Here is a 12,565-nt window from a genome sequence, read left to right on the forward strand (position 1 = left end):
AAACTCTGAGAGAGGCAGTACTAGCTGAGATTCTATATACATTACTAAGATTTTATAATTTTATCAGCTGCCCTCTTTCTGTACAAAATACCATCACTGCCATTTGAATTTTTCCCATGACTTACCCTATCAAGAGTGAGTTCCTACCTTCCATTCCTGATTCAGGAAAGAAATACTAGACCTGTTGTTATGAGATGTTTGGAAGTAGCACAACCACTATGGTAATCACCTTAGAATTTAAGTTTTCCCATTGGTACAAATGATTCTCCTTATCTCAGGGCACCTTAGACAATAAAGGTAAAATTTCAAGACTGATAAACTCAAACTCCTCTCTTGCCTCCAAAAGCGGTATGAATATGCTATGGATGCTTTATTAACAAAAGCAATAGACAGTAGGTAGATTTAGTAGAAGATGGTATAAAGAATCTTTTGGCTGCTGCTTCTTGGGCAAAGATACAGATCTAATCATATTTGTTACATTTTTACACATTTCAGTCACTGTATTCTACAGCTAGATTTCTTATTAGCTGTTTACATGAAATACAATAAACGGTTGATTAAATCTTAGCTTAAAGGAGTTCTTTCACCTTGCATCTTCTGTATTGTTTCATTTGGAAGAAATTAGAGAAACTGCAGGGTATTAAAAAAACTTTGTGAAAACATTAACTTGATACCAAAACCAGGACTAACTGCAAAAATGAAAGACCTGGGACAGGATTCTTGGTTGTTGGTCAGGGTAAGGCAGGTCAGGCTATCTCTCAAGGCAGGCAGTAAGAGCATCCAGCCTCACCTGCAAAACAGACTCACCTGTGCAGCCTTTAACCTCTCAACATCCAGACTACATTCTAGCCCAATAATATACCATCAGAGTCTGGGGATGGGAACAGCTCCAATTGTGAGTTTTTATAGTTCCCCAGATGACTTTAATGTCCAACCAAGGTTGAGAACCACTGATGAAAGATGTGTGGGAGATCCAGATGAGAGTAAAGGATTGGGGGGGGGCATGCAGTGAAGAAGGTTTTATCTATTTGCTTTTGTCATATATTTCATTGATAACTGCTCTTGGTAGTACAGCGCAAAATAAACCACATACAACTGTGATGTAATGAACAAGCCAGAATATAAGAGGCTGGTTATGATACAGACATAATTTTCAAAGCCAGAACACAATTTCTGTGAGGGACAGTGTAAGAACTACCCTTTTAAATTTTAGTTTTACCTCACTGTTGTTGGTAGATGGTTTGATGAAAGGTCGTATGGGATCTATTTATAAGAAACGCATGATTTATCTTCAATTAATTTAGTAATTTGTAAAAATTTTCACAGAAGTTTCTTTCTTCTTTAAGATATAAATAAAGCAAGGTTGAGAATACTATTGTAAATAATTCAGAGAATTACATAACCTTTGGTTCTGAACAAACTCTTCTCTCCTAGTCTATGGAAATACCATATTTGTTTCTGAAGGCAATATCAACCCAAAAGGATTTTACTCAACAATTAAGTGTACTACTGACTAATCTCTTGTCTTAAAACGCAGCTTGATGGAATAAAGGATGAACCCATCTACCCAGGTATCAACAAAAAAGAAATTAAAAGAAAATATAAACCTTCATGTATAATAGTAGTCTATAAACTGTATAAACTAAGGTTTTTGGAAAAGGACAAATCTGGAGACTTGACTGAGCCTAACTTTCCCCGCACCAGTTAAAATAAACACACCTTTAAAACATGTAACAATTGTTTCTTTATAATTGTAGGTTTTGCAATTTCTCTCCCCCTTAGGATACACTGTTATCTTTGTTACAAGGTATATGCCTTAAAGGTATCTGAGATCCAGATTACAATTATTAATTAGCTTCTTGTTTATAATTATTTATTAAAACAAACATATATTGAAGAAAAAAATATAGCTAACTCTAATTACTAAACCTGAGAAAATGCATTCAAAATCCACTAGTTCAACCCAGTGTTAAAGATGGAGAGACTTGGAGGAGGTCAAGGAACGTGCAAGTTAAGAGTCAAACAGAGCACGAGAGTACAGACCTTCTGACTCCTAGTCCAATGCCGCCCCCTTCCCACCTTGCCACTCTAATGCCAGTTATTATTACAAGAAATCATGGCCAAATTTAACCCTAGGCGTATCTTGACTAATTCAGAATCCTACCTTGGAATTCTCTTTATGGAACTGCTACAGATAAGTTCAGGGAATTTAGGCCAATGTGGCTTTGAAAGCCCTTGCAGCTTTTCTATTTCCAGCAGGGTGTCCCAAAGTCTTACTGCAGATTCAGTTATTTAAAGCTTAAAACTGCACTAAGAGTTTTGGGACACCCTGTATTCAGCTTGGAGCAGATGTTCCCAAACTTTTTGGTCTCAGGACTCTTTTTCAGTCTTAAAAATTATGGACAACCCCAAGAAGCTTCTGTTTATGTGGATTATACCTGTGGATATTCATCATATTAAAACTTTGAGAAACTGTTAAAATATTTATTAATTTAAATAACAAAACAGTCATTAGATGTCAACATAGATCACCCATTTTTTTTAATGAACAGTAACTGTATTTTCAAAAACAAAGTTTAGTGAGAAGAATAGTACTGCAATTTTTTTTTTTTTTGCCATGCTGCGCGGCATGTGGGATCTTAGTTCTCCGACCAGGGACTGATCCCGTATCCCCTGCAGTGGAAGCGTGGAGTCTTAACCACTGGACCACCAGGGAAGTCCCTGCAATTCTTTTTGACTGGTTTAACAGCAGCCAGCTAGAGTCACATATTTGCTTATGCATTCAATCTGCTCTGAAGTGTTGAAGAATATGAAGAAAAATCTAGTTTCACACAGGACGACCTTGGGGACCTCTGACAGGGTTTTAAGGACCCTTCTGAGAACAGCTGGCTTAAGAAAATGATCCCATGCTGCCCTTTTCACAGTTGCTGAAAGTAACTGCACAGAAGTGTTAGTTCCCTCCTCTTATAACTTCTCTTTATTATTATCCGCAAAGCAGAAATATGAATAAAGAAAGAAAGAAAGAGCTATGCAGGGCCCACAAAACTGATAGTGTTAAAAATCTACCTTTCATTTTTCTTTTTGTCTTTCCTTTCCCGGCTGCCCATAATTATACGGTTCTTTCTAGTCTAAAGAAAGTAACTTTCCAATTTAGGCTTAAGTAAGATTGTGAAACAGCCTCTCTCTTAAAGGGAGTAATTCTTTTATTGAAACCTTAATAATGGCTGCAGATCACACCTGCTTAAATTGCATACTTTTTTTTTTTGAAACCGGATACACAGAACATTCTGAACACAAAATATTTTAAAGAGACAATCTGAATAAAATTTAAACAGTGTTTATAAAATACACTTTTTGTTTGAAATATACTGAAACTGGTTTCATAATATTCTTTTTAAAGATAAAGAAAAAAGTTAAAATCTATTTATATATAAAGTAAGATCAACATTGGTTTTTGTGAATACTGAGAACTATGAAAATACTATAGTTGAAATCTTCAGTGACTTTCTAATAACTCAACAGCATCTCAGGGTCCAAAAATTTAATTAGTGGAGAAATAGCCTCAATTCTTACCATCCACAAAATGGATCCAGACAACTGTTCAAATTGATGGGACCCACTCCATCGAGATTTCACTGTGGCTAGACCAAAATCACCTATTTTTACTGTGAGGTCTTCATGAAGAAAAATATCTGAGGTGTAGTAAGTAAAGGAAAATAACAGATCTCATTTTCCTATCAAAGCAACCATTATGAAAAATTTAGGTAGGAGATCTAATTTCTATAATTCTATATATTATGATATTCTTTAAAGAAGTATAGTACTTCATATTTCCTTTTAAAGTTAATAAATATGTTTTAAAAATAGTGTTATTTGGACTCTGTGACCTGCTTTTAAGATATTTGGTGCTTGAAATGTGGTAGGATGAGGTGAGATGTTTTCCTAAGTTTATGGGAGACATTGAAACTTTCCCATTAGATTTTAGTAATGGAGGCCCAAATATCTTTCTGGCACTGCTGGGAAAGCTGTAAAGGCTCTTCAATGGAATGAAGGAAGGCAACTGGCAGACAGGATCTTAATTTGGGCTTATGGAAGAAGAAATGTTACGTTTTTCTCACCTCATTGTTATATAATGTAGAGCCTTCAGTTACATCTCAACTACCACTGAGCAAGGTCAGAGCACTGAAAGAAACTAGTAGATAGCTACAAAACTATGCATCTTGTAGTGCTTATAGAACATAAACAAGCAAGCAAAGAGTCCTACTATCATAATGACTTGATAGGTTTTTTTGTAATGGTCAATTGTTCAAAAACCAAAAGCAGGTTGTAGTACCTTGTACTACTATACTCTTGTGTAAACCCATTTATTAATTCCCTTTACAGTGTATTATTGAACTTAGCATGAAAACTGTTTTTACATAATGTGAAGATAAAATGCAGGAGAAAAGGTCAGGATGTTTTCAAACTTCGCAGACAAATTCAAGAAGGATACTATTACTCTTGAGGTCTCTGTGGATGATTGACTTGGCGTGTAAGTAACTGAAAAACAAAACATCATTTTAACCTGAGTAGAGCTAAAGACTCTGGCCTCAGTATCTACAGAACACATTTAGGGGTATAAATAAAGATTTATTTAGAATCATGATACAACTGCAAACTGTACATAACCCCTTTAAATAAGAAATAGTAAAATAGACTGCAAGTGAACTAAGGATTTTAGGACCATATTACTATTATGGTACAACCAAAATCTTTTCTATTGAAAGACTTTGCTTTATCTTTTACTATTTACCAATACAAACCTTCCACTCCAGTCAAGCCTATTTATCCAGGTCCTTTAAGTATACCTTGGTATTTAATCCCACCTCTGTGACCAATGCTCCCCTCTCACACCAAATTAACTTTCATTCTATTCTCTACTGAATCATACTTATTCTTTAAGATTCAACATACATTATGACTCCTAAGTGAAGCTTTCCCAAGACTCAACCACAAGTGATCTTTCTTTCCCCTGTTCAGTTATGTAGTAATTATTTTAACAGTTCGATTCATGTATTTTTTTCACCTGCCTATGTTCATTTTCTATTTGGAATGTAAACTCCATTTGATAAAACTATTTTTAAAAGTAGAATTATATATTCTAAAAAGACCTTCTTAAAACTAGTGAGGTGCTTACTTTCTAATGTAATGGACACAGTGAATCTATTTCAAAGTCAATGGGAAGTTTAAATCATCTGATACCCCTAAAAACTGTCTTAGTTGAGTTTATTGAGGGAAAGAGCTGTGTCTAGTTTATTTCTGTTTATCCCCAGTGCCTAGTACAGTGCCTGGCATGTGGCAGGTATTCAATACATATCTGTTGAATCAACTACAATAAGATGCATATAATGTCCTAATCAAGGTTATTTTTCTTCATTTAATACTGGAAAGAACAGACATATGAGACTTCTGAAATCTAACAATGACTGTTAGAAAATAAATTTTGCCTTAAAGTAAAACCTTAAAATTCAAATGATATAATCAAAATTATGTAATGAACACTGTTAAAAATGAAAGATTTGCAAATAATTAAGTTTATTATTTATGCTTTCTCAATTAAATTTTAAAACTTCAATTAAATTTTCTCATCCAGAGATCAAGATCTCGAAATTTTTTCTCAGACCAAATTTTCATTTAAAATTACTTGTTTATACAAGTAACTCCTTCTCCTCCATTACTCTTACATGATACTGTTTACTTCCTTCACAGCATTTATCACAATCTGAACTTATCTTGCTGTTATGATTTTTTAGGCCTAGCATTTGATATACTACATCACACTGTCACTCTTCCATTGAAAAAAAACATGATGTCATAGGTCTCATTTGCTTAAAAAGTTCTGCAGTGGCAAACAAAGGTAAAAAACAGATGGAGAAAAATGAGTCTCAATCAAAAGCTGTTCCAAGATGGGGAGACCTTATCCTCATTAGAAAGAAAAGGGGACAGGTGATGGTGCTGGCGGTGGAGCTCAGTGCTTCAGTCTGGTATTTAGTGCACAGATAAGGTGTTGGTCTTTGAAAAGACATTCTGTCTCCTTTGAAATTAAAAACAACAATAACAACAACAAATGGATGGTATGCATGAGAATACGGAGGCATGATGAAGTTATAAGATGGGAAGATAAAGGTATTTCTTGATGGATAGTGTCAATCCTCTCAACAAATCTGATACAAAGAAATACAGCAAGAATAGGGTAGACAGAAATGTAACCAGAGGGCTGAAGACAGAAAATTTCTGGCCAGGAAAGTACTCGGTAATTAACAAGATATAAATATGATGGCTGAGCTAGTGATATAACCATAAACAGCATAAATCTATTATAGGCCAAAGTTGCATATAGCTGCAACTTGAAATAACACTACTTTATTCTTGTATAATCCCCTATTGTTTAGAAATTGCTTTACTAACTTATATCTCATTTAATAAACTCTTTCTGTAACACTTCTATAACAAAAGCAGCAAAAGAACAGAAATCCAGGTCTATATAATGGAAGGTTGGAAAGAAAAGAGACTTAAATTCCCCAGCTGGAAAAATGGGATAGGTATCATACCTCAATCCCTACATAATATTCCAGAGTAATTACTACCTTAAATAATTATATTATAGGCTGACACTAAACCATTATTTCCTAAGCACCAACCAGTTACAGTGGAAGATGCCAAAAACCACACAACTGGTTGAGGGTAAGGAAGGGAATAAGAATAAACTGACTTTGCTACAGATGATGCAAAAGTCTATCCATTACATAGGACAATTAAATTGGACCGCCTTCTTACCTTTCAAAGATGTTAAGTAGAACCTTATAAGTTTATAAAAGTAGCAGGAAAGAAAAAACATGCAATAAACTAAATGAATATCATTCTCTTGATAGGTTTCTGTTAGGAGTCTCCTTCCTTGTAAAAGAAAAAGTGTCCATTTACAGACTCAATTTAATCTTAAAGCTGGCAAATCATCCAGTAAAATTTGTTCCCTACACTGCTTCTTCCAAGGTCTTATCCAAGATTCAACTTTTCAACATTCTTTTTAGACCATAATATGATGCCCCGAAAGGAAATACAATGCTCTAGATTTGATCTGATCAACACAAACTAGAGTGAGATTCTCATCTTCATCCTCCCCTTAAATGTAAGACCTGAAACCATAAAACTCCTAGAAGAAAACATAGGCAGTAAGCTCCTTGACATTGGACTTGATGACAAGTTGTTTGCGTCTGACACCAAAAGTAAAGGCAACAAAAGCAAAAACAAACAAGTGGGACTACACCAAACAAAAAAGCTTCTGCACAGCACAGGAAACCACCAACAAGATGAAAAGGCAACCTACCAAATGAGAGAAAGTATTTGCAAATCATATATCCGATAAGGGGATACCCAAAAAATATAAAGAACTCAGTAGCAAAAAACCCAATCTAGTTTTAAAAATAGACATTTTCCCAAAGAAGACATACAAATGGCCAACAGGTACATACATGAAAAGGTGTTCAACATCACTAATCGCCAGGGAAATGCAAATAAAAACCACAATGAGATATCACCTCATATCTGTTAGAATGGCTATTATCAAAAAGACAAGAAATACCAAGTGCTGGCGAGGAGTAAAGGGAATACTTATGCACTGTTGGTGGGAATATAAATTGGTGCAGCTGCTATGGAAAACAGACTGCAGGGTCCTCAAAAAATTAGAAACAGAATTACCATATGATGTAGCAATCCCACTTTTGGGTATATATATATCCAAAAAAATTTAAATCAGGATCTCAAAGAGTTATTTGCACTCTCATGTTCACTGCAGCATTATCCACAACAACCAAGATGTGGAAACAACCTAAGCGTCCATGAATGGATAAAGAAAATGTAACACACACATACATACACACAGGAATAAGCCATAAAAAAAGAAGGAAATCCTGCCATTTATGACAACATGGATGGATCCTGAGGGCATTATGCTAAGTGAGATAAGTCAGAGAAAGACAAATACTGTATGATCTCACTTACATTTGGAAAAACAGAACAAAAACAAAAACAAAACTCAAATTAATCTTCATCTTCCTTACAGCAGGAAAAAATGTTTACTGCACCAGCCATTACTATTATGGCAGCCACAGTCACTCAACTGACTCCTATTAAAATTATATTCAATTACAACCCTAGAGAGTTGTTGTTCCTGCGTTGCTCCTACAAAACCATTTCCCTCATCCAACATTTGTATACTTCTCTTTTTTGGACTTGGATAAGATTTCATATTTTGTAGACATGACCTATAATTTCAGCTTATTAAAATGTTACTTTTCACTAAAATATAAGTTATAAAAGATCAGCATGCTAATGATGCCCTCATCTAAGTTATCTGTAAATACGCAGTCAGATTCAAGAGAAGAAGGAGGACAAAAATCTCCTAGCTTAAGACCTTCAGGTATGACAATAATACAGTTATGAACCTAGTTAAATTCTTCATATTTGTTACATATCTCCATCTTATCCTCAAGAATACCATGAGAAATATTATTCAAATACCTTGCTGAAATTCAAATACTATGCCTACACCATCTGTAGGTGCAGGCATTTACCAGTCTAGTCTATTTATAAAAGCCTCAAGTATCTCTCTCTCAAGTTTGCTGCTATTTTCTTGTGTTTTCTACTATTTCTAAAACCAAACGACTGGCCTACACAGACATTAGCACTTCAGTCCTCTTTCATCTAATGCTACACAATTTCAAAAAAGTTCATCAGTCTTCACACAGCAAGCTAAATCTCTCCTCTGACACCAATAGAGAATTCAGCAGTTGACTGGACTGGTATGCGTGACAGTGGTGACAAGGTGTTATTTTATCCAAATACAGTTTCAAATTCTGGTCTCCCTTCTACTTTGTTGCCCTCCAAGCCCTCATAATCACAATGTGGAAAGTGAGCAAGACCGAAGGGAATGCCCTTCTGCTACTCCTGTGTAGTCAGTAATCATTTACCACTTTAAAGTAATTAAAATCCTTAATACATGGAGTTCACACATTTCTCAGTTGTGCTCTATAGTGGCCTAAATTCTATTTTTACTTAGATTTTTCAGTTTCTGTCACGGTAAAAAAATCAAATTTATTGAGAGGTATAACTAGTATACAACACCAAATGCACCCAATTTTTATGCAGTTTAAAGGGTTTTTCACAAACACACATATATACACTTGTCTAAAGACCAACCACAATAAAGATGGATATCCATCACCCCTAGAAGTTTCTTCACACATTTCTGCAATTAATAACAACCACACTAGGCTCAGGCAACCACTGATAATGATTTCTGTCACTAGCGATTAGTTTTGCCTTTTCTAGAATTTCACATAAACATATGGCTTCTTTTGCTCAGCATGATCCTGAGATTCACACACTGGCTGCATGCAGTATTAAGAGGGTACAGATATACCATAACTTACCCAGTTACCTGTCAGACATTTGGGTTGTTGTGTTTTTTGGCAATTATGAATAACATACTATAAACATTCATGTACATATCTTTGTTGTTGACTTGTTTTCATTTCTTTTGGGGAAATCAGTAGGATTAGAATTGCTCATATGGTAATTTTAATTTTAAAAGAAACTGCCAAAGTGGTTGTACCATTTAAGATCCTCACTAGCAATGTATAAGAATTCTGGTTACTCTGCATCCTTGCTAATAAACCTGGTATTGTTGGCTCTGATTATAAGCATTCTAGCGGGTGTGCAGGGGAACCTTGTCTATTTTAATGCCTAACATATTGAACATCTTTGCATTGCTTATTGGCCATTCTTTTATATTCTTTAATAAATTACTCCAATCTTTTGCCCATTTTTCCACTGGGTAGTTTGTCTTATTACTGAGTTGTAAGAGTTCTATACATGCTTTGGATACAATTCTTTAACCAGATAATGTATCTTGCAAACATTTTCCTCAAGACTGGGGCTTGTCTTTTCATTTTCTTAACAATGTCTTTCAAAAAGCAAAAGTTTTGAATTTTGATGAAGTCCAATTTACGAATTTTTTCTTCTACAGTTCTTTTTTTTTTTTTTCCTGCGGTACGCGGGCCTCTCACTGTTATGGCCTCCGGATGTGCAGGCTCAGCAGCCATGGCTCACCGGCCCAGCCGCTCTGCGGCATGTGGGATCTTCCCGGACCGGGGCACGAACCCGTGTCCCCTGCATCGGCAGGCGGACTCTCAACCACTGCGCCACCAGGGAAGCCCTCTTCTACGGTTCTTAATTTTTGTGTCCTAAGAAATCTTTGCCTATCTTTGGGCTACAGTGATTTTCTCCTATGTTTCTTCTAGAAGTTTTAGATGTTCAGCTTTTAGTCTTAGGTCTGTGATCCATTTTGAATGAATATTCATGCCTTGTATCAGGAAAGGGCTATTTATTTATCCTATATGGATATATAGTTGTCCCAGCAACATTTGTTGAAAGGACTATCCTTTCTCCATGAATTGCCCTAGCATCTTGGTTAAAAAAAAAAAAAGACAACTGACTACAGACATAATAGATATATTTGTAGGCTTTCTTTCCTCCCTGTGTTGACTCACACATCTATCCTTATGCCAATATCACAGTGTCTTGATTACTGTGGCTTTATAGAAAGTTTTGAAATCTCACACTAAATGTCCTTCAACTTTGTTCTTTTTCAAAACTGTCTTGACTATTCTAGCCACTGCATTTCCATATACATTTTAGGATCAACTTGTGAATTTCTACAAAAAATCCTGCTGAGACTTTGACTGGGACTGCACTGAACCTACAGATTCTATAGATCAATTTGGAAAGAACAGACATCTTAACAATGTTGAGTTTTCTAGTCCATGAATATGATATTTGTATGTCTTTTTTGTTTCCTATCTGGGACCCGCATTAGAGAGGGTATAATCCCTCTTTGGAAAATATTCTCATCATTGTTTCTTAAGTACAACACTGGCCTGAAGAGAATAAATGAGAATGTATTGTAAACATGGAATATCATGATATTGATGGAATAGCAAAAACTATGCTATTCTCTCTTTTTAAGTTCATTTCAAACATTCATAAGCCCAAATACATAAAATCAGAAGCATGATATTTGTTTATTTATAAGAGCAAGACAGCTCAATGTGGGAAAGGATAGATATTTGAACAAATGTTGCTGGGACAATTGGATACCCGTATGAGGAAAAAAAACCTTCAACCCTTACCTCATACCAATTTGAAGTGGGTTGAAGAACTAAAACTAAAAGCAAAAACTGTAAAACTTTTATAAGAAAACAAAGAATTACTATCACCCTCTTGTACATGTAAAGCATTTTCAAGTTCTCAGGATATTTTTACATCACTTGGTTTTATAACCTTTTTGTTTCTTTGTGAGGCAAGCAAAAAGGCAATAATGCCACTTATGCTGATGGGAAAACCAGAGCCCAGAGGACCTAAGTGACATGACCAGAGAGGCATAGTAGAAAGGGCATGGGTTTTGAGTGTACAGATTTCACTTTGAATTCCAACTGTATCACTTACTAGCCACACGACCTTGGGTACATGACATAATTTCTCTAAGCTTTGGATTCCTAACCTGTAAAATGGAGATAATAATTATGTTCACCTTCATAGGTTCTTTCTTCCACTTATTTAACACATATTTATTGAAAGCCCACCATGTGCTAGGCAACAACTGTTCTAAGTCTTGGAGATAAGGCAGAAAATCCCTACCCTCAAGGGGCTTGCATTTTAGTATAGAAGATAGAAAATAAAGAAGAGGCATGAGTAGAATATACTGTATTCTATAGGTGGGAGACAGAAAATGCTAAGTTGTAGGGGGTTGTAATTTTAGGCCAGGGAGGGCCTCTTTACAAAGGACATTTTGGGTAAAGATTCAAAGGAGGGGAGGGAGTCATGCAGATATGGGATAAGAACACAGTAGGCAGAGGGACTAGCAAGGGCAAAGTCCTACAGCAGGTGTGTACTTCCCATGTTCTAAGAATGGCAAAGAAGGCAAACTGGCTGGGAACAGAAAGAGCAAGAGGGAGAAGAGTAGTGAATGAGCTGAGAGAGGGAGTAAAATAGGCAGTGGGGGAGGAAGGGTCGTGGTGGTGGTCACATTACAAGGACTATTATAAGGACTTCGGCTTCCTTTCTGCATGAAATGTGAAGACACTTGAGGAGCAGAGGAGCAACGTAATCTGACCCAAGTCTTCAAAGGACCACTCTGGCTGCTGTGCTGAGAGTAAGCCAAGGGTGGGTAAGGGCAGAAGCAAAGCACTCATCCAGCCAAGAGATAACTGTGGCTTGAATCACGGTGACAGGAAAAGAGGTGATGAGAAGTTGTAAGAGTCTAGATATACTTTAAAGATAGAGCTAACAGGAGCTGATTAACAGATTGGTTGTATGGTATGAGAAAAAGAAAGGAGTCAAAAATTCAGTACAAAATGTCAGGCATAAGCAGCCTAAGAACAGAGTTGCCAGTTACTGAGATGAAAAGACTGTTTGGAAGGGCAGGCTTGAGGAAAAAGATCAGGACCTCAGAACTAGACACGTTAAATTT

General features: G+C 35.9%; 1 protein-coding gene across 6 annotated transcripts in view; it reads right to left on the bottom strand.

Annotated features, from left to right (window-relative positions):
* BRAF (B-Raf proto-oncogene, serine/threonine kinase) overlaps positions 1-12,565 on the bottom strand; it is a 153,744-nt gene that overhangs the window by 16,309 nt on the left and 124,870 nt on the right. For all 6 annotated transcript variants that reach the window (XM_065884233.1, XM_065884234.1, XM_065884232.1 and 3 more), the window contains 2 exons: positions 4,493-4,539; positions 3,574-3,692 (listed from right to left, as the gene is read on the bottom strand). In XM_065884233.1, the coding sequence (XP_065740305.1) occupies positions 3,574-3,692; positions 4,493-4,539 (166 nt within the window). The remainder of the gene's footprint in view (positions 1-3,573; positions 3,693-4,492; positions 4,540-12,565) is intronic.

Source organism: Phocoena phocoena, chromosome 9 (assembly GCF_963924675.1).
Source record: "Phocoena phocoena chromosome 9, mPhoPho1.1, whole genome shotgun sequence".
In the NCBI taxonomy this organism is placed as follows: Eukaryota; Metazoa; Chordata; class Mammalia; order Artiodactyla; family Phocoenidae; genus Phocoena; species Phocoena phocoena.